General features: G+C 38.2%; 1 protein-coding gene across 3 annotated transcripts; it reads left to right on the forward strand.

The window, feature by feature from the left end:
• Positions 1-198: 198 nt before the first annotated feature.
• On the forward strand, positions 199-27594 carry LOC106172027 (potassium voltage-gated channel protein Shaker). 3 transcript variants are annotated; one of them, XM_013552603.2, is made up of 2 exons: positions 199-811; positions 22263-27594. In XM_013552603.2, exon 2 carries the CDS (start codon positions 23166-23168, stop codon positions 24468-24470), a length of 1305 nt encoding a protein of 434 aa, XP_013408057.1. In that variant the 5' UTR covers positions 199-811; positions 22263-23165; the 3' UTR covers positions 24471-27594. The 3 variants fall into 3 exon arrangements, with proteins under 3 accessions (XP_013408057.1, XP_086871836.1, XP_086871835.1); XM_087015710.1 differs by lacking the exon at positions 199-811 and adding an exon at positions 11481-11976; XM_087015709.1 differs by lacking the exon at positions 199-811 and adding an exon at positions 11983-12583.
• The last annotated feature ends 328 nt before the right edge of the window (positions 27595-27922 follow it).

A 27922-nucleotide genomic window follows, 5' to 3' on the forward strand; every position in this document is an offset into this window, starting at 1 on the left:
ATAGAATGTGTACAATTACAGCGTAGCAGCATGCGCGCATAATGCTTCTTGAACATTTCACAGAATGCGCTGCACACATCCCGTATTGCTTTTCCACTAGCCAAAATAATCCAATACAACAGTAAATTGCTACGTTGTTTTATCCCCTGGTGTTTCTGTTTTGTTCTCAGAGCTGAAGTCGGTGCAATTTACCATTAATATTGAGGCGTAAATCAGTGCTTGTGTATTTCCGCGTCTCCAGGTAATACACACATTGGTCTATTAAGAAAATCCCTGTCTTAAACCTCATATAGCAGGTTCACCGAGCGTTCTTAATGTCACACGTGAGGGCAACTTCCTAAGATTATTAATTCATCCCGTTGACGCAACAGCGGTTAGAGTACTATATAGTGGCGTTAAAATGGACGACGTTGGCTCTGCGAAGACGACAGCGTGTGACGTACTTATTGTTGTCTTGGGACAAAACAATCCCGACTGTGATTGGTGGTAGGCCAAGACGGTAACGCAGTTAGACCCCTTACACATTAATGAAATATTCAACGGAACTAATATTTCTATACAGTATCGATTTAAACTGGGGGCTTTCGTATGACAGGAGCTGTTGCAGCTATATTAACACGGCGGATTGATCCAGCTGCTTGAGCACGCAGAGTGCGCCGTGCATAAGCCTGTTTGTTTCTGAACACGGTGGTTGATCAAGAAAGAGCGCTTGCCAATGAAAACAAAGGTACTGCCGCGGCAACTCTTGCAGAGATATCTAGGGCCTCCGCGACACACATTAACGGCAAGATCGCAGCAGCGGTGATACGAGGTAAGTTCTGTAGCTGCGAACGCTGTCTCTATTCTTATTAATGAAATCTCACGACTAGTGGGATGCGATTGACTCTGGCGTTCCGGAGTAGCCTAGGTAGGAAGAAATCTTAATTTAACATGGTAAGTGCGAGTCGCTTATTTAAGCTTGATAAATATGATTTGAAAGTGATTAGTAAGAGCGAGGTGTACAAGTCAGGACATTTTGACGGCGTTATGTTCCCAAAGTACCGAGGATCCATTACTGATGTGCAAGGCGATCTACACTGATTGTTTGTAGCCTGTCAGTTTTATCGGATTTATCTGCAGAGCAATAGCGACAGGAATAAAAACCCCTTTGTTTCTAAATCACCACATGCGACAAACCACTTACCTATGTCCATTTTTACGTATTTGCTAGGAAACAGACCTAACTGGGGGTGAAATTAGTGATGTTTACAGGCGTCTTGTCTCACAGGACGACGGTTGGACTTAGTTTATGGAAAGATAGTGCGTTACGTGTAGCGATCGCAGTTGTATACACGACTTTCTTTTGAAGTCAGTAACGCTTTTAGCCCAGGGCAAATGGACACTTGGGAGTGAAACAAGTCAAATTTCCGATGATATTCTCAAAGGGCAAGAATAAGAATCGACGTGAGAGGAGGTCAAAATGTCTGATAATTCTACAGTTTTCTTACAAGCTGCCTCACCTGTCAGCACGCCTAGCGTATTAATAAATAGAACCTGTGTAACGCCATTAACTATTGAAAGGAAACAGGGACCTAGAGGGTCTCTCTCTCTCTCTCTCTCTCTCTCTCTCTCTCTCTCTCTCTCTCTCTCTCTGCATAAACATACAATTTCACAAATTCAGCCAAATAGGTGTCGACGTACTATCTTGTGGTATGATGTTATGATGTACACCCGAACTGACATCGCCACAATAGTACCCGCATCTAATTGGCAATCGCATCGCAATAGCGCGTTTTAACACAGAACATTTCTTAATGCAATTAACACGTATGAGCCTGTGTAATCCTCAATCTAATAGAAACATCATCTTTACTCCCGCATACACTGCAAATACGCCTGAGTGTACAGAACTCACAATAATGCAGTGTGAGGCAATGTCTGCTTTGCACAGATTTGCACCATACAAATGACGCCTTGGTGTACATACAAGTTTGTTTTTCTTCTTGTTCAAATTAATCTTGCGCACGTGACGGGTTTAATATACCTTTCTATTTAAGAAATTAAGAATTTTGACGTACTCCGTGTTGTTTGGGTTGATTCTGTGTCATTTTAGACATTTTGTGCTGAATGTTATTCCGACGTTATCATATTCATTTTTGGGTTATAAAATGGATCAGTTTTCTGTAAGTCAAAATCACTGTACTTTCGTGTACTTTTACTGTATTGAATAATACGCATAATACCATCTTGGTTTGTGCGTCTTGATAGCACAATATTTACTCTATGGTCTCCAAGCTTCTCTCGGTTACAAATGAATTGTGTCTCCACTGAAATGTCAACAAGACATATCGGTAATATGAGAAGACATGACATCAATTTATCACTACGAAATTGATTGCTCAATTTAAATTTATAAAGATATGCACACAAGCCGAACTTAAAGCAATAATAACTCTTCCTTTGAGATTCAAAAATCCGCATGAAATACATTGTAAAAAACGCATGGAAATATATTCTATTGTATTTTACCACTAAAACGGCCGTTATTGTAGGAAAACTAAAATCTGTGCTTGTCAATAGGGCTTACGATGCCTTTTTTCCGGTCGACAAGTGCATTCGTTGCTAATGACGTAATGGTGTCACGCGGATTCTCGCGTTCATTCGAGACCAAAATAACATGGCGCCAAACGCATTAGTGCAGACGCAGACGTAAGTTGCGAGTTTTTGTACAGTGCGTCGGATAACGAAAAGCCCAGAATGGCACACATTGTGGATATAAATGCATTTTTAACAAAAAGACGAATATATCTCATGAATCTTATATAGTGTTGTTGTTGTCTGCTTTTCCCGCGGTTTTAAGTAGGTCACCAGTGACTTTGCAATGTCAGAGAGAGCTCCGTCAGTTAAAATCTCTTAAGAGATTTTAACAAAAAACCGTACGTTTAGGAAAAAAAACCTGGATTAACTTTGAATGCAGGAATGGGGTCGTTGGCCATTGGTAAGTACGGGAAAATTGCCGTTTTTTCCAGGAAAATCCAATTTTTGGCCAAAACGAAGAGTTATTATGACTTTAAGGATGCCCTCTGGCAAGCACGATGAACTACGCCTATTTTAACCGTGAGTGTCAGTGCTATTGCGCACTGATATGCATAGATTTCTGAAACTAAACGATCCATGACGACGCAACAAAATTTACATCTGAATAAGCATGCAAAAGACTTAGACTAAAGGTCACCGTGAACAGTTTAAGTGGCAAGTGCCTGGACTTGGTCCAAAGGAATGATTAGACGTGGGATTGATGGCATTAATCGATATCTAACATGTCCTTGGGGAGGCTGTCGAGTTGTCCGGCTGTGTGGACGATAGAAACACATCCGGGTGACGAGAGAATAATGTGACGTCACGCTAGAAAGGGGAAGGATGACGTTCTTTGGAATGTTTTTTTATGTGTATCATAGTAGATTGGTTCCCACATCACCCAACATTATCCCCCCCCCCCCCGTAAAAAAAGGATATTTTTTTTTGGGGGGGGGGGGCGGTCTGATCGGTTGGGTTGTTATTGAAATAAAATACACTTATATTAGAAGTATAATCTGTCATAAGTCTTTACCGATATTTTATGCTCCTGTCATTTGTCTTTCCATGTCAGTAAGCAGGCATTGTTTCACTGGTATCAGGAACTCCCTGCATATAACCGTGTATAATAACAGGTCTTCTCAGTGAACTAATGCTTTTTTATTTCTCGATTACTATACAGTGTAATTACTCCCCCTTTTTGTCAAGAGCTACTCGATCAAACCATACAATATAGAACTTCTAACTTACATAACTATGTTATCCTTAGATGTGAATTTGATGCTTTTAAGCAATGTAAACCAGAAAATATTGTACGTAAATATGAACTTTTTACTAATCAATATTTGCATATCCTTATAGGGTACAATTAGTCATCGCTGTAGCGTGCGTGCCTCAGATAAAAGTTAATTGCCAATACCTTCTCTTTCCACCTGAACAACGGTTCCACGTGTATTGTACTGTAATTGCACAATTGATTGTTTGTGCAATTTTATATTACGAAACATAAATCAATCCGTTCATTTCTCAATGAATGTTATTATTGAAATTATGATTATGGCAGAATATTATTGCTTGAATTTGACGGAAGCTCCATATTAGACTGACAATTGGCAGGCTAAATGTTCGTCTTGGTACCAAAATTAAAATGGATCGCCTTCCTCAATCGGATCTCTATTTCCGATTCGATTTGCAGTTGACATTTATGGACGTGCAGGACTGTAAAGCTGAAAAGAGATTAAATGGGGGCCGGAATTTGGTTATGATAAACAAAATATGAAAATATAATCTGTCTGGAACAGCGCTGGTTTAGCTTCTCCAGCATGTTTGAAGGGGCTGCCCCAGAAATAATATGGCGAAATTGTGTATTCATAGGTTCGTTCGGTCAAGTCTCCTAGATGTTTTTACAAAGAATAGGACAACGAACAAAACAAACAAACAAACAAATAAACAAAATTGCTTGGAGTGCTTTTTGTTTTGCAGTGTAACTGTTTGATGCATTGCTCTTGAAAGGTAACAAAAGCTGCATGAATAAACAACGGCATACTGTCGCATGGAATATTTCATGAAAGTTGAATGTTCCCAACATTGCCAAAGCAACAAATAACAAGCAAAAACAAAAGGTACAACGCTTTTGCATCCGCCATACAAGCCATAAATCATAAGAGACAAACATTTCCTCTCATTTCACGTTTCTGTCTCACACAAGGATCGAAGTTATTGCTTACTACACCGTATTCTGTAACGAGATAGAAACTGGTGCAGACGTGCATTCAAGGACGCAGACATATTGCGTCATAAGAAAATATTTCATTAAGAGACAAGTCTGATTAATTTTACTGCCATGCAATTGGTTTATGGTTTTGCCACCTGCTTCTGGGCCAGAAGCTCCCATAAACCAGGTGGCATGGGTGTTCCTTCAACTTATCTGGTGTCACGTTCTGAAATAACGTAATACATTATTTGATCATTGGGAAACGACTGATCAATGAAACGTCTGAGACAACTGACAGAAATCTGGACCACCCCAGGCTGTACATGGTTTTATAACGCCAGTTTAAGTTTTGGGAAATTCGTCTAAAATGGTGACGCACCGCTGTTTAGCCAAAACAGTAAATCTTTTGCCCTTTTCTGGAACGGGGTCTGTAAGCTGATGTCACTGATGATTACCAGCACCTGTAAGAACCTTTATATTGACCTTGCTGCGTCAAGGAAGAGACTTGATGAGGACAGCCATATTTGCCCATTCTTGGCAAATATTTGCTGTCAAACAGGGCTTTTTGTTGACACTGCTGCGGGAAGTCGTTGTTTGTGGTTATCATGAGGACTCGCTATGTTAATTTATAGAATGTGTTCTTCTTGAGTCGCAACCAGATCACGGAGTGACTGTCATTACTACATATAAATCTAAAATATCGTGTTTCTTTTTTGTAACCAGACCTTTAAATCGTGGCGTGCATTTAGTCATTTGTGCGTTTCTTTCCACAATTATCACGATTTTCCTGATTTGAGTTTTCAAAACTGTTTTGCTTAATAACACTTAAAAGTCTAACAATATATATTGCCATTTGTCTGGTTAATTGACCACTTAAGATATTAGTTAGACAGAGTCCACATAGGTGTCCATGTGTGCATGCATTTTGAAAAAAAAGTGTCATGCACGTGAGAGTCCCCTGTGATACAAGACACGGTTTCGTCACGCTAACCCTAACACATATGAACCTAATTGGGGGGGGGGGGGGGGGGGGGGGGGGGGCTCTGTTACACGGAATCAAGTTTCTTAACATCGGTTTTACCTAAACGTTTTTTTCCTTCTTTCTTTCTTCTTCTTCTTGCTATTATTATTTTTTTTGGCATAAAATAACAAGGAACGACGAAGCCTGTGGGTCAACTTCTCTATATCAGTGTTCTTGTATAGATTTTACATAAAAATCACGTGTATCGATCTTTAGTGCGTTAACATACCACGGGCTATTTGTCAGTTAATGATGAAGCCAAAGGCCAGGGGGTGCCTGTGTGTGGGCTAATGACATTAATATAGATCTACAAAAAATCATTATCAGAGCCGTCCATTTGATATGTGGAGTTAAAGGTGCCAGTTTTCAATTGCAAAGGTCATTTGGTTAAAAATCGTTCACTGAGGTTGCCGATTCTGCGCAGCTTGGGTTTTTCTGCACGCACTAAGAATTGGGGACTGTTGGAATATCACAAGAAATTGCCGAATTATGGTGTCACAAATTTGAATGAAACTCGATGCGCAGTCACTTTAAGTCGATTTGGCGATGTTTGCCTAATTGTGTTTTACAAACGATTGAACACAGTATAGACAGAAGACATACCCAAAATGGGTATTGTAACCACTGCGAGCAAAATCGTAGTCGATAAAATCAAAACGTGCTTTTAGGGCTCAGTTAAAAGGGCAAAAATCTTGTTTTATAGCCTTTTAAAGGCGCTGTGAAAGGCAACTTAGTCGGCTACACTCTATACAATTATTTTTTTTAATCCAGTGTTCGATTCCTGTCGTATTTTTAGACAGGTCTTTAGAAAGTGAGGCTTATATGGGACTTGATTCTGCTAAAGTCTACAGAGAGCACACACAAACTTGTGAAATGCTCGACAAATCCCAATAATTAAAAAAGTGGAAATAATAAATAATAATATAATAAATAATAATTGACTGGCATTATCGTAATTACATCATTACAAAAACAGCGAAGAAAGGTCATTTGTTTGCAGTGTTTAGCCATACAATTCTTTAATATTTGTTGATGATAAAAACTAATATTCTGGCTAAGACTATGTTTTAATAGAAAGCCTGCTTACTGAGATTACAATAATCTGTGTCGGGTAATGCATGTACCAGTGAACATCTGTTTTCCCAAAAGAAGATTTACTTTTTTGTCAATGTCCAGAGTGAGACATCATAAATATCCCATTACAGTCAAAAATAGCCCAAACAAAAGTCCTCAATACCTTCAGATATACAGGGTCTACTAAAATAACATTACCCAAATGATTTTATTGAAGCGGTTAGGTATTGATCAGGGGAGGGAGGTCAATCAGTTTACCGTGATTTCTAATTAGTGATTGACATTAACTGCACGAAAGGGCGATCAGATTCTTTTTCATATTAGAATCCGCAACCAAACCCCAGTGGTACTTGGGAATCGCCAACGGCAATAGGTTTAAGACAGCGAGTCTTTTAAATATCCACTGGATATATAGAAACACACATTAAAAAAATTAAAGGATTAATGCAACCCCTATTGTAAGGGGACCTTTTGAAGCAATTTTTTAAAAAGCAAAATGCCATAACCCGATTCCGTTTTGATTCTGTCGCTCTGCAATGTGGCTATCTTGATATAAGTTGCAATGGTCCTTAAGTCGACCAAACAAAAAACCGTACCAATGTATATTCAACAAGTATTGACGTATTAAGCTTTGTATAAAAAACAAAACCCTTAGATTCCAGGTAATTGAGCGTGATCTTGGCGTATTTTCCGGTAAATCGCGCCAGTGGAGTGGTTATGCACGTTGGCAGGTGTCATAGTCTCTCACTTCAAACATGTTTGCCAATAGAGCTCTACGGAGAAATACAGCCATGCATCAGTGCCACTGTTAATGATCTTCTTGTTGGATGTGCGTTCATGCAGACGTGGGGATGAGTGTTTTTGATAGCGATTGGCACATTCACAGGTACTGGTGTTAAAAAATGGAAAATAAAGTATTCGGTACTGGATGCTTGACTTTATTTAAACAGGTTCAAGGTGATTTGTTGAATTGCTTCCTTTTCTTTAGAACCATGTGTCCAGTTGCGTTTTTTTTTTTATTTATTAAAGGTTAGTCAAAATGCAGTTTTGATATTTGATGGACTGATGAGGAATCTTTCCCTAATTTTAGTTCATTATTTATCCCATTTAAGTTCCCGTTGCCAACTAGTGATGTAAACAAAGTTTACATTAACGTGCTTTTTCCTTTATAGCTTCAACAAGGCGGTAGTATTTTTCAAAAAAAAAAAAAATGCATACCCCTGAAGAACACATACCCTGACACCAATGTTAGAGAGAGTACCCATTATTCCACCTGTCATTTATGGCTAAATATATACATAGTTAACTGGTAAACAAGCCGATCAAGCTTTCTTTCTGTTGCTGCAGCCGCTCAATACTAAACGTTAGCTGTGGGCATATCGTGATATTTGCTCTTCAGGAAATCAAATGTGAGTTCGACATTTCGTTTGCTGTGTGTGGACTGTAAATGAAGAATTATTGGGATTGTATGATGGCTGTCATTTGACAAATGTCCCTAATGAATGATGCAAAAAAAAAAAAAAAAAAAGAAGAGGAACTAGTTTTATGGGACTTTCTGGGTCTGCTCATAATGACTGTTACTTCATTTCGTTTTAGCAGGACGGCTCAGAATTTATCACCTGTGATATATCTTTGTTTCATTTTAACCTTGCATTTTAGTTATTTTGTTTTGAATTTGCTTATACATATGTCTTTTAATATTCCTTTATTCTTATTCACTAGTGGTTTTATTCAACCATGATGCAATGATTGTAATTATCCATCCCTCGGGTTGCAAATGAGGTAATAATAATAATAATAATAATAATAATAATAATAATAATAATAATAATAATATCCTATGGTGAAAACAGGTTCCGGACACATGAAATAAAATTTTGATGCTGCTGTCCCTGCCGGAAACACGTGCAGACCACGTGGATATCGCGAGATAACGTTGTATGTTTACTACGAACATTCAACTCCCTGCTATCCTTATTAGCAGTTCTTGCAATTGGTCCTTACCACCAAACTGAATTTTTGCATCATGCAGCGCCATTTTAATGTAATAAAATTGTATTCTCCTAGGATGTGGTTGGATTCAAATAACTGTATATGCAACTTGCCGCAGTTGTCATTGTGTAAAAGGCCGAAACTTCATTTGGATCATACTGACCTTGGTTGATTGATGCCCCATTTGTTTCAATTTGATTTAGAAAAACAGCCCTCAAATTCCCATATTCAATAACATACAAAATAAAGTGACCTCCGGCGCAGAAAAATAGAATTGTCTTCAACCTTATATTAATCAATAATTTATTTATGCTGTCACTGAAAAATACCACCCGCGGCATTCTTTTTAATAAACAATAAAATATCACACCGAGGACTGGGCTGAACAGAGATGGTTTGATGTGTCCTTCGTCCTGTTATGGTGTGTTCTGTTGACAGGAGGGGGTAGATATAAAGAAGGACGCTTTTAGTGAAGGAAAGGTGGGTTGTGTATGTTCTAACGGCCGTCGGGTCTAGCTACAGCGTGTAACTCGATTGGTGTGGAGGAGGGGGGATTTCCAAGAGTGAAAACTTGGATTTTTCAGTGATCTGTACGATGATACAGGGTGTCAAAAAAGTACGTGCAATAGAGCGTGACGACTTTTCTCAACACCCACTACACCACGATTTGCACAGCTGTGCTACCGAGCCACCCTTGAAAAAAGTCAATAGAACTACCTCGGCATCAGAGCTACACAAACTTTATTAAATTGCCTTTTTCAAAATTGGATTAGCTGGCTAAGTAAAATCAATATGTTTCTATTCTTAGACACAGTACCTCGAGAAAGGCGGCACAGGGGTTGTTGTGGCCTTCGGAGCATAAACCATGAACCCCCCTGATATCCATGGGGCTTCGTTCTGGTGTTAATTACCTTAGCGTGTTCTTAGGCCTAAACCCCGCTGGTGATTCTGTGCATCAAGAATTTATCGCTCTAAGACTGGGCTAAATTATGTCATTAATTTGGCATTATTATAACACGACGCTATATTTGGGTGTTTCAGACCAGAGTATTAATTTTTCTTCATTAAATCGAGTTATAACCAAAGGCGCGTAAGTCGTAACTGGTTGGCTACGTCTGTTTAGAACCATATTGGTATGGGGTACTGCTATAGACAATGTTTTCGTGATATTGTGGTTGTGTTCGTATTTCTGGCGTGCATCAACATAAGCCTACTTAATTATTATCTATTATCATCTTTTCATTAAACTTGCCATCCTGCGAGTGTCATTACAATATCAACAATCTGGAACTGGGGTTAATGACCGCGTTCACATTACGACCATTTAAAGACCGAAAATCAGCCCAACTTGCGTCAACAGACAAACGTATTAAAATGAAAATAACGTCTTTCGGGTTTTTAATGATCTTGTTTGAACGAATCAACCGACGAAAAGAGTCACCAGCTTCCTCTGTGCTCACAGAATGACCGGATGTTAATACGTTTAAGATAGGCAGTGTATTATAAAGCAGAGTTAAGTGGCTTTGGGTGCGTTTGTCCACTTTCTTCAGTTGTTTTTGCCGTTTGTGCATCGGTTGCATCTTTCGTTGACTCTGGTTTGCTCTTTTTACATCTGTATACATGACTGCCAACACACAATGAGGAGGTATGTTTTGTATAAATTTACGAGCTCGTGGACAAGAGATTCGGGGTTTCCTCAGGTCCACTTTGAATCTTAGATGTACAGCTGTACAATATACCGGGTACTATAGTACATATACATATACATATAGATATACATGTAGGTACTAGTTACTTCTATGCCATTTCCCTAGTTGGGTGAAAAAAGGGATAAAAGTTTGACATTTTGTGAAAAGAACAAGCTTTGAAATTTCTGGTTGCAGCATTACATGGATAAGATACATGTAACATTTGAGGTTTAAGGGAAAGTACAAATGATATAGAATACTGATGCATAAACTTTGCTTTGATTGTGGTTAGACCACACAATGCTGCAGAACATACCACACCTGTCGCACGTGAATTTCCGTTTCTTGTCTAATTTTTTTTTTTGTCATGTTTAGTTGGTTAGGTAATTTTAAGGTAGATGTATAGTTTAATGGTAGATATATGCGGTTTGTTGGATCCCTTCAGTATGTTATAAGGCTTGGGTATGAGGTAAAGGAATATTTATATACAAAAAAATTAAGAGGTTTAACTTTGTAAGTGTCGTATTCAGCTGAAAAGGGACCCTGTTACTTATTACCAGTAAAATTTAATAAAGATTCTTTGTCATTTCTCCTAAGAGGATAAAAAGGTCCACTTTTTTCTGAAAAAGAGCTCCAATTTGAATTCCCTGGCCACATGCCTGTTACGTCATGCTCACACACATACGTTAATTCTCCCAGTTTTTATTACTTGTAGGCAATAAAGCAATCGATAGATATATATTTTGATAGCCTAGATTTTGCTGTCATCGTTATGTCAGATAACTGTTAGGTTATGTGTTGAGCCCTTAAACCTCTGTGCTGATAAGGGAAGCAGTTGTCCTCGGTTGACATGAGGACAAACTGCCGTGTCCTGAACGCGTCTAGGCAATTTCAATAAATGTAATTAGTCTAAGGATAGCATCTTTAAGGGTTCTTTTTAGCCAAGAATGCCATTACTGAAGCATGCAGTCTAAGGATTTCATTTGGGTCGCTTAATTCTCGGTGGGGATGACAGTTCCTTTATTCTCACATTGACAATGTTGAGGCTGGACTGGGAAAAGATGGAGTGATTATATCTTTAACATTATTTGTAGATAAGTCTTCGTGTTTGGTCTTGACGGACGCAATTCCTTAACAAGCAGTGGAAACGTGCATCGGCATTTCTGTCGGTGCCCCAGGGAAATAAAAACGCTGGATCAGCGCTTAACGCTTCTGTTCAGTGATGCCTTAGGGAAGGGAAACAATCAAGAACTAGAACAGGCAAATTCGTTCTTCAGGCAGACCAGCAGATAAGAATTCCAACGAGCTCAAGCCAGCGGCGATTTGAATTCTCTACAACTATACTGCTTTGTACAACACTAGTTTGCATGTTTTTTTGCTTTTGAGGGCGACGCAGTTTATTGGGTCCCGATTCCTTCAAGGTATTTCTAAAGGTTGGTCTTAATTTTCATACGTCATGCTGTCGTATTTATATGAAAATAGAAATTTTATCATCTAGCCAATTCATAGTGTCCAAGGACACCTGTTGGTTGTCTCGAAATTATTAATGGACACAATCTACACTGGGATTTGTAAATTAACGCACAATGTTAAACGGAACATGAAGGTTCTCTTTGTTTAATTCTACCTTCACCTTTCATTTACAATTTTCTTTTGTATGTTTTCATCTTTATCGATAGATCTATCTGGTTCTGTAAACTTTTGTAGCCATTTGACCTCACGTAGTATGTATACATAATGCAACACATAAAAGTGCAATTATGCTTGAGATTTGTCGTGGCAAGTTAAAGGTAAGTGACTCACACAGTTAAACCAAAGCTTAACAATGTGTGAACCAGCATTCAGAAAGAAACATACAGGTGGTAGGCGTCCTTTTTAAAATATTTAGTTTGAAGGTCGTGACAGATTGTTTCGTGTGTTTATATTTTATCATTTGCACATTTTCTGATATTTACGTACGTGCGGTTTCAAGAGGTATCTGAGGTACTAATGGCGGAGAATATGGTGCGATGATATCTGTGCAATTGCGAAAGGAGACAGGTATGTTCAACAAATACAAACGAAGGTTTCAAAGCTCGGTAAGATGCTGTAAATACAATTATACGGACAGAATATGAACATCTACCTGACGAGTCACTGCTTATGCTGCTTCTGTTGACATTGTCTTTTACCATGTTGTATTTTATTCATTTGCCCTGCTGTGATTTTGAAAAGATGCCGACTGGATAGTTCATAAATTATGGACCTACACTGTAGGTACATGTACACACAATGGACAAAAGAAGTGTCACCCTCTGAATCAGAGTAATCAAATAATAATCAAGTAATCAATAATAAAAGTAGGCAGATCTTGAGTAGTTATAATGCCTGGTCTACATTTTTTTTTGTGAAATTTGATGTTAATAAAATGATACCAGGAGCATATCATTCCACAGTCATTTATGTCCCCCAAAGTACTGGTTCAGTAGGGATGACACTTCTATTGTCCATTGTGTGTACTTAAATGGAAACAATTAACTGGCATTCAGTACCTATTGACGTAAGAATCGGCTTCAGCAGAGCTCTGCTTTTAGACACGTTTAATGTCAAACAAGACCATCATATATTAAATTTCTAGACAGGGACTTGGATGATAACCAGGCATACTATGCTTCGTAAATCCTGTTTGTTAATTCACTAGAGGTCAGATTAACGAAATCAACGCCGTATATTTCCGTCTATTTCCGTCCATTTCCGTCAACCCACCCGAGAGTCACGAAAAGGTACACAACTGCTGTTCTTGGATAGGTTATGTTACTATAATTTTGTATCTAGACTCATTTGTCACAAAGAAAAAACCATCGAGTTTTTATCCGGACCCTAGATCAATTTCCCAAGACATCTATCACTGAGTGTTCATCTCATTTATCCTTATATTGTTAAATGAATTACGATATATATTTGCTAAATGTGGAGTCCCGTATCATTTTAGTACAAATTTTCCTTAGCATTTAGAAGTTAAGACGCAATTTATTTGCTCGACATCTGCATATCTGCGTTAATGTTACGTTTATTACGCTGTTTTTATGTTAATGCGAGAATCGTAAAAATCAACCCTATTTAGATACAACTATACCCCTATTACAAAGTGGAACTATGTATACGTACTTGTTTTACCAACACATAAAAGCTGAAACACTTAACGTATCTTTGAAACGACGTTTTTATTTACACATTGCACCACACTACATGATTCTTATAACACTTTAAGGCGAATAATGAATCATCAAAAAGACATATGCTTCATTGGCCAATTTTCAGACATGTTTGGTAAATCCAAGTTGCTGTAAAATACAAGACAATTGATCTTTAGCGTAAGCAATTCTGGCTTTCATAGCAACACCCGCTGCATACAAAGGGCAAGATTGTATGCCAGTCTTATTCCGCCCAGGTTTTTTTTTCGCTAAAAGCTTTGTCTGAAAAAGCGACTGTTCTTCATAATTGCAGTACCATGGTCAGGTTTTACTGCGTTGTTACAATAACCCAAGTAAGTACACGACGGTATTGTTATTAGTTATGGAACTCTCTTGTTCCCTCAGGTTTATTGCCATATACACATTGAAGACAATAAAAAGGACACCCAAAATAGATAGACAGATATATAGATACCTTATTAATAATAAAAAGTACAAAGTGCAGTGCAATCGTAACATTTAGCTATTGATTTACATTGCATCTTATCTTCAGCGCAGTTGTCAGTTGAGATACCTTCATCTTTATTGTTTTGGGCATATTGAGGGCACGAGGATTATTCCCTTAGTTGTAGTAGATATAATTTGATTTGTAGCTTAATAATGGTGAGACGAGGAGGGGAACGCTCTACTGGCGGGTTTCTTTTCGCCTCTGGTGCGGGAGGGCGTTCGTTTGCAACCCCATCACCTGACTATTGTCGCCATTTACAAAATACGCAAGCTGTTTTCTCGATATCGTCAAACTATCGTAGATGTAAAGCCTGTCGGTAAGGATTAGCGCTTATCCCAAGCATCCCATATACAGCATCTGGGGTTGTATGCTTCTCAGGGAGAAGAGATCGTTTCTGGATTGAAGAGATCAATAAAGAGCAGGCGTGTATTGTAAACTCGGCTGTTCCTTTTTCTTCCTCAAGGATAGAGAGCCTATGAGGTAATGAATTCACTAGTTGCCTCCTCTATAAAACGCGGTTCACTGATCGCTATTATGATTGATATGACATATCAGTTTGATAGAGGTATGTGGTATACCATATTATTTGCGGTTAGCGTTTGTGGTGAGCTTGGTTGTCATGGGATACCCCCCTCATAATTACCTCTCTACTCAGTACTAGTGCCAATGCACTCGACTTTTCCTCCACCACCGGTGTGTATGACCCTCCACCAGAGGCCAGCTCGGTACTGACGTGTTTTTTTAATTCTTGTTTAATAATTCTTGCTAGTGAGTACACAAATGCACAGGGAAAGGCCACAGAGAAATCTATGAATTAACGAAGCAATTCTTTCTGTGATCCTGGTAGGCATGTATGGCTGAGCGTAGGCATGTGGCTAGCGTTAAACAGGCCTAACTGCTAGTTTGGCCTCCTCCTCCATCTTCTCCTTTTCTTCCTCCTTCCCCGCCTTCTCCTATGTGTAGCCAATACCTCTAAGCTAGATACTGGGTACAATAGGGTATGAATAGCCTAGGCAATGGTTAGGCCATAGCCGCTATCTTGGTCACAGAGAGAGAGAATTCTCCATTAGTTGTTCACAGATATTTTTCTGGTTATGCCTCTGCTCTTTTCTGTACTGTGGGACTTTTTGAAAATAAATAAATAAATAAATAAATAAATAAATAAATAAATAAATTACCACATCCCTTAGCTGGCAATTGTTTGAGATTTATTTCCACAACATAAAACAAGAAGTTTTTTTATTATCATGGAAAGGAGGGTCATAATCTCTTTTTTTCCCACTTTTTTTGTCATCCCCATAGTTGTCAGCGTAGTCAACTTTTCAATTACATATGAGATACCATAGGAGTCCCCTCAATCATCCTTTCCATTATTAACTCCCTATTTAGGCATCGTTTTGATTAACCTTTCGCTTGTGTATCGATTTTTGTGAGATATTTATGAAGATGGCGAGATAGGGTACTGAGCTACGGGTCGAAATTAGCCTAAAATTGGTATTAATGATTTACGATTGAAGTTTTATTTCTCGTTAGGCGAGCTTATGAAACTGTATTCGATTTGAGCTATTAATCTAAGTGCTATGGATATTATCCTAGCTACGTAAGTCAAACGATGTCAGTGACGCAGCCTGCGTGGCTGTAGGTGAAGACCATTCTCGCAAATACTACACTACGAGCAGCTTTGCGTGACTTTTCCATCTATGCCTGTTAAAGAAGGTTTAAGCTTGTACTTATAAATAGTTGGCTCAACTGACTTCATTAGCGTGGCATCTGTCACTACCACCAAGCATGCAATATAGACTGTACAGGCATAAGTCAATAACAAGTTATTCATATAGTTAACATGATGGGCACGAATAAAAAAGTGGTTAAATTAAGCTTCTTCATATCTCAATTTAGAGCAGAATTCACTTGGCTACACATGATCAGATTGCCTCGAAATTTGTGATATATACAGGTACATTGTTTCTGTTTACTCAGCAGGTGAAGTGAGAACGGCAGGTGTGTACATGTAGTTTGAACGACGTGAATGGTGACTCAGCCATTGTAACTGTGTATTACAATTATATTTATTAGGAGCACAGTGATGAAAGTTGAAAGTTTTAACATTGCGGCAACCGTTTACAAGTTAAAGAAAGTGTTGTCATTCTTAAAATTTTTGTGACGAAGGAGAGAGACTGGATTTATGCCATGCTTTGGGCAATGTTCGTCCCACTTGTCACCCCACAGTGGTATTCCACTTCATTCTTACAGTAAAAGAATACCAGGGTATCACCCATTAATAAAACACCATCACCCAGCAATAGCCCTTGAATCACTTTTTAATGAGATAAAACGGTTTCTGACCCACACTATTGAACGATGGCATTGACGGAAGGACGTGAAAACAGAAACGTCACTTCACCATCAATCACCCCTGATTCCTAAGAGTGCCTGAAGTGGGCACTAGAAATAAGTGCTAGACACAAATTTGAGGCGACGCGTCGTCATCATGCAAACTGTTCATTAAGTGAAGGGGTGATAACTCAATGAATTCACTTCTCGTTTATGTTGATCATACAGCTGTGAATTCGTCTCATCGATAAGTCATCTCGGGAGCAGCCAGCTGTGGCCAGAAACACTGAAGATTGATAGATAGATAGATAGTCACGAGTTCGCTTCAAAAGGTTCGGAACTTTTTCGTTAAATGGCTTAAGTTTTAACATTCCCTGTGAATAATTTTAGCCATCTTACTTTGGTTTGATAATTAATCTACACTGACGCTGCCAACTTGCTTTATATCTTTTAACTAAACCCGCAGAACTTAATAGCAATCGCCTTGTCTACCAATGACATAAGTTTTTAATGGTAACAATATCTTGTTCAAGCACGCCAACAACATTTATTAAAGGCCAATCTTTCATAAAGCGCGCTAGCACCTGTCCCAAAATGACTTTGGTCAGATGATAGGTCTAAACTTTAAAAGAAGGCATTTCCTCTAAATTGACCCAAGACATATCAGAAGTAGTCCAATTTTAAATTAAAATATTGAGCCCATTTATAATGACAATAAAATGATGTTAATGAAAGCAATGTTTTAATATACCCATTAGACATTACTGGCTATGTAAATCTCTTCGGCCCCAGCTTAGCCTAAAAGAAAAAAAACTTGAAAAATAGCCCAGTTGTTAAAGTTGAGACGGAAATAGCTCATCTGACGTAACCAGACAGACGAAGCAGGCAGGGGTCCCCATAGACACTCCCATGGTACCTTAGAAGTCATAAAATGTGCCAAGCAATCAGACCGCCTTGGCTATGGCCAACGGCAGATAACGTGTGTCATGGAGAGCCCTTGGCGCATCACATTAAAAAAAGAATAAATGTTGACTGCCTTTGGCGAAACTCTGCTTTTAGATAACCCCCATGGATTAATTGGTTAGTCTCAATAAGGATGTATAGACTCATGTTTGGCAAAACAAACAGTATACGGAGAAACGTACAAACGAACGACTGCCTGGACATAGCTCTTTGGCGGTGCACTTCGAGAACCAGTACTTGTATTTTGAGTCTATATACATGAAACATTGAAAATATACTATCTCAAAGAGATGTTAAATGGAGAGCTTATTTCTTGCATTTTAGGATGATTTTATGGACGTGAATTCCGTTTCTGAAGCGCATTAAATGTGATATTTCCAAGGATAGAATCATGCATAAAGTCGCAGTTTTCTCCAGGTCTCACTATACTCAATGCTGTTGTGGAAATTTAGAATCAAATTATTAGATAAGTCTGAGTTAAAAGTCACAGCATAAGTGGATAGTTCAACAGTAATTTTACCACATGCAAAACAAACTCAGAGAGAAAGTTAGTTTTTTATTAGTCGTGAGTGAAGTAACTCTCTCTCGCTGTTTATTTGTATCACACTGCTAATGACTCTCGATCCCGGCGTTTTACAAAAAACCTTGCACAAGGTGGAATATCACTTGTAATTGAAATTAAATGTCCATTTCAAGCTATTCCGTTTCAGAGGCAGTGACCAAATTAGTAAATGGCGTTTTTATGTACAGCTATTTCTAAACAAAGGACTAAGAATTGTGTTAGGCGCTGGTAACATTATTGCTTTCCCTTTTACACGGCTTCGGCTAGGGTTCGTCAAATTAAACGTGATCGCATTCAGATATACACAGCTGACTAGCTCTCAAGAAAACTTCCGAGTCTAATAAAGGCTGTGCCTCTGTTATAGCGTGGCATGAAGTGCGTTGCTTGTCACTTTAAGGACCTTTGGCAGACGAGCACCACGCGGGACCCGTTTTTGCATTTCGAGATATTTTTCCAGGTCTCTACAACCGATTGAGAGTGGCATTATAACAGCTTCTTGTAAACAAGGCCCGAAAACAAAATCGATCGAATACGATTTAAACTACCCGGAGATTGCGTGTGGAGAAACCAACTGCCAATTCTAAGCACTGTCACTAATTACTTTTACCTTTCAGCATACAAACAAAGTCAAAACGGAAGAAGTTTTGAGGATTGCCTTGTAACAGTTTTATTTTCATAACCCCCTGGCATTACAAGGGCATCTATGGGGAAAAAAGTTATAAAATATGCACCTGAACAGACTAATAAGGCGTTTATCGGAATTATTGCTCTAAACTCGGCTTGCCAAGGAGCCTCGGGCTATCTGTCGGCTTCGCATAATTTTAACAGAAAGAAGGATGCTAAATACAATACCTTGAATGAATTTGCCACATTCCACATCTTTTGATAGAATGATGGTTTGTCCTTGTGCGTTTTATTCTAAACTCTTGCTTAAGGACTTAACGAATTCATACAAATACACAGAAGTACATGTAGTTTAGATGGTTCATATCCAGCAAAAGCGCTGCATTGTTAGGGATAAGTGGTCACCGCGTTTATACCAAATTATGTCGTCATAGCAACGTGGTGACCGCGTCATCATGTGGTAATAATGTGGTAACCAAGTAGCGTGCGTTTTGGGTAACACCCAGTGTAGACCTTCATGTAAATGAAGAAATGGCGCAAGTATCATTGGGCCGAATCCTCCATTTCCTATCACTCATATAGTGGGAAAAAGGAAGGAGTTTATTTAACACAATTGTAACTTTGGTCCAATCTTTGAAAAAGAAAGGGTTTTTGTGCATGCAATTTTCCAAAGACTGGCATAATCCGGCTAAGGGTAAGGTTCGCCTCCACGGGTCATATCTAGTGAGATGTGCATGCGTCTGCACGTGTACATGAAATAGCGGACTACATGTGTACTGGAATAAAAAACAAGGTAACTTGACAACTGTCATAATTACAATGCAATTAGCAAATGGAAGAAACCAACTACCAGCGAATGCCAATGGAGTGTTGATATCTTTCCTTCCAGGAATACACGAAACAAGTAAGTTAATGACGCAACAACAATTGAATTAGAGGGCGATCGTTAGAGCTGAAATTGCATTACCTTTGGAGCGGTTTCCCTTTTATCTTGGTCTTATCTAGATAAGGTAGATAAAGGAGTTTGGTAGTCACTTTATGTTTAACATTAGTTCAATTATTGCCGGTCTCAGTCGACCTGGATTTTGTTCTTATTGTTTGCGTTGTCAAACCGTTTGTCTCTTGGGAGTTTAATGTCCGCAAAAGAAAGTCACGTAAATATCTCATTGCGCAACACTGGAGGTAAACCAAGTATTCGTGTAACGTTACGCCGATTAAACCAAACGCTAGATAGGCACGATATTGCATAATTCGATTAATGTAAAATTTGCTCGCTGCACTTCACTAGATGTGGGGAATAATGAGAAATGGCTTGCAATTTAATTGACGTGCATTGTACAAATTGTGGAAGACTTGCCGTGTGCTGTCTGCGTGAATGCTATTAATTAAGAACTTGATGCTTTTCCGCGAATTCATACAGACAATGAACCACTCTTTATACAGTAGTAGAAAATTCAAAATAAACGAAAACTTTACAACTCTAAGAAAGTGTTTATCATAAACTTAAATATTATTTATTGAAAATTTGAAAGACAAAGCTGTTTGTGAATCTACAGTAAAAATCGTTTCATGCATTGGTTTTGCAGATTTGCTTGACTAGCTGTCATTTTATTTACCAATCACTAATACTTTTACATTACAGGTACAGACATGTTGTACAGTGTAGTAATGGCATTGGGGGGGGGGGGGGGTGCACAACACTGACATGGTTCCACAATAAAGCAAATATCCCACTGTTCGGCCCAGGGGAATTTTCATTAGACACTGTCAATTAACGAGTGAAAAGGCTTGCCAAAATGATGGTTTTAAATTACAAAAACACCAGTTTACAGGAAAAAAATCTAGGCACGCCTAATTACTCTCGACGGAAAACAAAGATTCCTTTCTTTTGATTGTGTTATTACATGTAGTTCTTAAAGTAATTACGATTACGATCTTCAACGAAAAAATCTGGCAATATGATTTATTGATTTTGAATTATAAAATAACAAATTGACGACGAAAAGGAAGAAGAGGTACGTGTCGCTTCCTTGATTAAGTTGAGGATGTGACTCATTCCTTTTACAGAAAAGCTTTTTGATTAAAAAATACACAAAAAGAGGAAATCCATTAAGAAAACATTAAGTGCTTCTTTTTTATCCTAAACGTTGGAGTGAAAACACTGAAGACATAGATTGCAAATTGCTAGCGTACAATATTTCATAAAATGGATCTCTGTGTCGTTTTTGATTGCGCTGGTTCCCTATTGTCACAGTAAATTAATTAACTTAATCTTTATTCTTTATCCAAACACGTTCTTTAAACTTTGTCGAAATTCATCACAATTTTGGAACATAAGAGATGTCCGTGCCTGATCCGGAATTTTGTTATTTTTTAAACATTTTACGAAACTCAAATATCAAAAACGAGGTTTATGTAAGTAACATACTGATTATCAATAGGAATCTCGTTTCAACTTGATAAATAGATAGATAGAAAGGTAAAATATCTCCACTTAAATATTGCCCCGACTGCCTGGGTGCTGATTGCTCAGGAATAAAAACGAAGCCCAATTGCACTTATCTTGGATCCAGGAAACCAAACGTTTTTTTCTCCTCTTCTCCTCAGTTTTGGACACTGTAATAATTGCTTTCGCAGACTGCCGGTTTTGTCAATTTTTTGTCTTTCTTTGTTAAGGTTTTTATTCTAAAAACGCAAAGAGGGCCTTCCAACGTTTTCATTTTGTGCATATGAATCTAAAGTCAACTAGCCTACTAGTTGTAGTGTTGAATTAACTGTAAAATAGCTGAAATGGTACCCTGGAAGATTTAATTAATGTTAACATCTATGGCGATAGTAGTGCATGAATCCAGGCGCTCAAGAATGTGCACGCTTGTAAGCGGTCCTCAAGATTAAACAGACGTGCCTTGAATGCATGATTTCAACGTTATTTACGTATTGATGGAATAAAGGCTTCTTAAATTTTATTTCCACACGTTTCAACTGTTCTCGATCGAAACTGTATTAATCATTCTCAAGCTTTAATATGTCAACAGTGGTTTTGTCACCGACTAGCTATATACGAGACACAAAATACGTTTCTGTAAATATCTGAATGGTATAACGCTTTGCTATTGTCTTCACCGTTTTATACCTGAATAATTGAACATTTCAAAACAAATCTGATATTCCCTTTATTGCTAAGTCAAGAAGGCATCATGCCATATAATAAAAGTGGGCGTTTAGCAGTGTGAATAGCTTATAATGAGCGGAGTCATTTAATGACTGATTACTGCCTTTTGAACACTCTCAGAAACCTAATGTATTAAAATGATGAATAAGACGTGATTACCGCCGCCGGGGATGTACCGGTAAGTAAGTGCACGTTTGTAACGGTTTTGATAATGTGACTCGTTTTTGTTGTGCGTTATTTGTTATAAAACACTTTGTATTCAGAGACATCTCGATCACGTTTGTACACAATGTCCTAAAATCATTTTAATTAAAGTTTCCTCTTGGAAAAATGCAGTAACACCAGATCAATTTCTTTTCAATATTGATTTTTTCTATTTGCAGACTTAACACAAGGAACAAAGAAGCTGCATAAACACGGATGTAATACTTTTCATAAACTACCAGCCTTGTAACTGAGACGTTCGAAGATTAAATGGTACATCTAAACGCATCATCACAGGCTGTCACAGGAAACGCTGATAAATTGTGAAAACAAGTCATTCATATCTTTCATCTAAGACATCGCCAGAAGGATGTAGAAAATTGATCACGGAGCACCACTGAACCAACAACGCATTTAGCGCTATTTGTATGAGGGCCGTTTCAGCACATTTGTAATGGGGATAGGAACGACAGAACGATTGGAAAAGCCTTAAGGTAGTAATGCTGTCTTCAGGCTAAAATTAGAACGTGGAAAAGCAAAACATTCTCCCACGGGATAAGGACCGAAGTGGATTTTCGGGTTCAAACGTCATTGTCGTTGGAATATATTAAATCTAAAATGAAATACCACGAATTGGATAATAGAATACCTCATTGGCATTATTGACCGGAACCAAAGGATACATACAGAGTGAAACATATCCAATACCACCTCATTTGCTCAAATAAGCAGGTCTTACGATTCTAGATAGTAATTGAATCAGCGAACACATGTTGGTCTTATCTTCCACAGTTGCTGCAATTTTCAACTGGTTCTTTGAGTCGATATCGACCTCTAACTGCAGGAGCAGCAATGCATATTCTGGAGTACTGAGGCAAGATCACTTCTCGTAGCGATCAATAGGCAGTAGTCCACTGAGCTCTGTTTCACTGCTGCTCAAGCTCTTTCTGTCGTAGGATCTTCCTTCGTTCGTTCTTCAACTTTGAAATTTACCGAAGTTTTCAGAGTTAACGAGTGGTGACAATGTTGAAATTCACTGAATTGAGAGGCCATTTGTAGAAAGGGAATTATGAGCCACCGATATGGCAAATTGGTCAGCAGTTGTTGGTTCAACACGACGGGCCTCCTCCAAAAGAGAAACAAACAGGATTAAAAGTTTTGCAAACGAATCTACGGAGCTCATCCCACTTCACTGCTCGGATTCTTGCACCAGTCATGTCGTTCCGGGCAGTTCGAATCAGAGCACCTCTGACCACGACTGTCGTCTGGCCGGGTGCGAGAGAGTGGTCATCAACGTTAGTGGACAGTACTTTGAGACAAGAATGGCTGTCCTTAACAGACACCCAGATACCCTGCTCGGCAACCCGCAGAAACGGAGAAAATATTACGACAACACGCGGGGAGAGTACTTCTTTGATAGACATCGGCCGACATTTGAGGCCATTTTCAATTACTACCAATATGGCGGGAAATTACGACGGCCGCCTACAGTACCTGATGACATTTTTCTGGACGAAATTGAATTTTATCAGATTGAAAAAGAGATTCTCGATGAATACAAAAGCGAGGAGGGTTATATCGAAGAAGAAATCATACTCCCAGATCACCCTTGTTTGAAAAAAGTGTGGTTGGTTTTCGAATATCCGGAGACCTCTCGCTTAGCATTCTTCGTTGCTATACTATCAGTATTAGCCACCTTCGTTTCTATTGTAGTTTTCTGCGTAGAAACAATCCCTGGCTTTGAGTCCACCCTGTGTGTGCCAGGATATTTGCCAGATTTCAGTGATACAATTTTCATTATAGAATCATTATGCAATTCATGGTTTACAGTCGAGGTCGTCGCTCGTTTCATCGCATGTCCGAACAAGCTTTCATTTTTTAAGGATTTTAAAAACTGGGTCGACATAGCCGCTGTCGTTCCCTATTACGTGGGACTTTTCAATATTCTAGCCACGATGAACTGCGACAATGGAAAGGCGGGTGCTTCTCTAGCTTTTCTCAGAGTCATTCGACTGGTGCGAATCTTCAAGTTGACTAAACATTCATCAGGATTGCAAGTTTTATTGTTGACATTCCAAGCCAGCATGGGAGGGCTGGGTCTGTTTCTTGTTGCCCTCTCTGTCTGTATAGTCTTATTCTCCAGCACAATTTACTACTTAGAACTTGGCCAGCCCGGCTCTCAGATAGAGAGCATACCGGACGGTTTCTGGTGGGCCGTTATCACCATGTGTACGGTGGGGTACGGTGACGTCACACCCCACGGATACTGGGGTAAAATCGTGGGGTCACTCTGCGCTCTAGCAGGCGTCCTCACACTAGCGATTCCAATTCCAATAATCACGGAGAACTTCAATAAATTTTACACCCACAAGACAAGGTCGAAATGATAAAGACTTACATGGTTAGGATTACATTACAGGGTTTGTCTTCCGCAATACGTCTCAGTATGAAGAGCTCTTTCCCATGACCTATATGTAAGGTATAATATACATGTACGTATATGTATATACTGCTTTCCTTTAGGGATTCTTCCCAGTTATTGTTGACCACAGCTTGGATAACACATGAGTATATGATATCATTACACCTACTATGATATTTAACTTTTCTTTTTGAGCTATAATTAACTCATCATAACTGTATCCGTCTCGTACATTTTGCTGTCTTGTTAATAGACACACACATCGTGTAGCTTAATTTCACTTTGCACAAACTTTTTTCAATCTATATCCAAAATAATGTACTACCTATTACGTTGACTCATTTGTAGTTTTTTGTTTCTTTTTGTCCTTTTTTGTAGAAGATTAATATTCACACCACCTATTCGCAACAGAGGGAAGGAATGTTAAACACAGTCTACTGTCGTAACAACTTAATCTAATGCTCCTCAAACATCTTCCTTTAAGTGTAAAAACACCATCTAAATGCATTCAGCGTTCATATAAGTATGCGCTTTCATAAAAATCGCGGCAAAGGTGTTATTTAAGCACTACTTAAACAAATACAAATTACTGATACATAATGCTAAATATTTTATGATTGTCCTCTTGACATTCTGTAGTATTGAAAGCTCGTAAGCAATTGCAGATTTATACTTTTTTTATGGCGTAGAATTACATTTCCACAGGTCTTACTTCGATTTATAAGCTTTAATCTTTAACAACTTAGTAGTTGATATAGACAAGGTACAGGGGTCCATATTTGTGAATCTATATGTCCAGGAGTTAGAATGGTAATCTTGCAGGCGTCCTTCAATAATAAGGCATCTCTGTATGTTTCCTCACAATTCTGGCTTGACAGCGTGTCCTTGTCAAAACTATGCAAGGAACAAGAACAGTCAAATAAGAGAGCGCACAAACGTTGAAACAGTCATCTAGGAAAAGGGGTACCTAAGGAACGAATAAGATTAATGAGCAATCTCAAGAGAAAGAAAGAAAGACAGGCAAAGAGTGATTCTGTAAAAAAATCTTCGAAGACCTGGGAATTCAATTGTGGATATCAGTTAATTTGCTGAGGAAGGTGTTTTAATAAGGAACGCAGCATGGTGGCCATTCTTATGCTCTTTGTATTACATTTTACCAATAGCAGTGTGTGCTACACGTATAAAACAATACAACTCCGTAGATCCAAATTGAAGATCGACAAACTGCAGTCGGATAATTGACAGTTGAAACGTTCGATAATCTGTGAGACAGATACCTAATAAACAAAGATCGTAGTTACGTACGTCTAAACTGAAACATGCAAACCAATTTTGTCACTACGCGAGATCCATGTACATTTAATCGCATTCCAGTATTGACCCTTCCTGTGTTATTCAAATATATTACACCTTAGGAAATATAACGTAGGGTTTCACACAATTGACGTAAAGGCTATAAGCTCATATACTTATAAGTTATTACATGTACGTTTCCAGTTTCAGATATAAATTCCGATTTGATTTGCTTTGGCGCACACGGCATGGCACTATGTACTGTGCCATATAGTGAGTTTATTACTGAATACCCATGGCATTTTAAGATGGATACATTGGTTGTGTGAAAAGACGACGAATATTGCGAAAAAATAGACACAGGGCGGTAAAATTGAGTGCAATTGGTCTAATGTAATGTAAACGTGCGACACAAATAGTGAAAGTTTTGTTAATCTTGGTTTTGAAACGCAAAGTCTTTTAAAAACATACTCTGTAATACGTAGGAAAGTACAGCTGTACTGCAATTGGACAAGGGGGAGAAAAGAGAGTGTTTAAGTTTTAAGCTTATGACAGTTAGAACATTTATAATTGATTCAGCACAAAAACAAATTATGCGACTTCTTATTCAATTCCAGCTTTTAACTCAATTTAGATTTCTGTGAATTAATATAACCGTTTACATTCTAAGCCAGTGTCATGCATTCAGATTGTACTTTATAATTATGTTCTTCTTTAACTGCATATGGTATTTTGAAATGTGCCCCTTTGGGAACAACTGTTCTGTGACAGTGGAGTAAAGCACGATGATACACACACCACGTCACAGATGTGATAATGTATAGAATACTTTAATATTGAAATGTACATACTATCGCGGCATCATAAAACGGAGGTTGTGTTTATGACATGTAACGGGGACCGTTTTGCTGTTTTATTTCATTTGACATTATATGACTCATAAATTTCATTACACTACGTATCAAAGCCTTGACCGTGTGACGCTATTGTTCTATGACAGGAATTTTCAGGAAGAGCTCCAAGAAATCGCCGAGGGCTTGTGAAATTTCCAGGAATTCTAGGAGAGCTAGGAGTTTAAGAACCGTTGCTAGGCTAAAAATGTTGTTAATAAGGTATGGTTGCTTAGTTACCAATGCCATACGTTTACATACTTCCTTTGAATTGTGATGAATAACCTCAGTAATTCTAATAAATACTATGCACATATTGGGTGGATATAAATACGCCAGAACTTGAGATTTTGATAACTCAAAAAGTCATCCATAAAAATGAAATACTATTACATAGTATACTAGTCCATATTATTTCTTTACGAACAGATAGTAAAGGTTGTGACTCGATAGTTTTTATGACATCCATGTGGCCCCCAGTATAAAATACCAGGGATTAAGCGTTATTTGGTCTCTTTCCATGTCATTGATAATTACGTCTTCCTACAGGATTCAGCAACATGCCATGCCCTTTAGGCCAGAAACTAATATTATGAACAAACTCTAAATTCATTAAGCATTTTGACCAGGTTAGCTGGGTTTAGTGGACGGATTGACCTTGGTTGCAAAAATTTTCATATTTTATCCAAAATTGTATCCTGCCATGTTTGACTTTGGTTTTTGTACTGAGTGACTTACAGATTTTACGAAACTTATGGAGTCTAAACCTTGAAAATGTCTACTGGCATACCATGAATTAGTACATTTGAAATGTCTTGGAATAACGTACAACAGATGATTTTTGATCTGTCACAATCTCGAGTTCGGGATGTTTTAGTTATCCATCTGATATATAGATAAATCATATTGATGTTTCTTGTTCTTCATTCCTCTTATTGTATGTCATATTTCATTGAGAAATACGATAGAGAAACACGGAACTACTAAATCTGTGATATCGTGCCGTCGGATAACGGTTATTCCATTAATTAATGTGCCTGTCGAACCTGTTATCACAGCCTATAACTTTTAATAACGGGCATTTATATGCTAAGTGGCATACACTGTATCTGCACTTTGTTAAAGCCATCTTTTTGGTTAATATACATGTATCTTTCTCGACTCCTACATCAAACCATATCCTTTAATACACTGAAACATTCGATTCAATTTCACATTATAAAATTGATTAATA

Source organism: Lingula anatina, chromosome 6 (assembly GCF_051362555.1).
Source record: "Lingula anatina isolate TDL-2025a chromosome 6, LinAna3.0, whole genome shotgun sequence".
NCBI lineage: Eukaryota > Metazoa > Brachiopoda > Lingulata > Lingulida > Lingulidae > Lingula > Lingula anatina.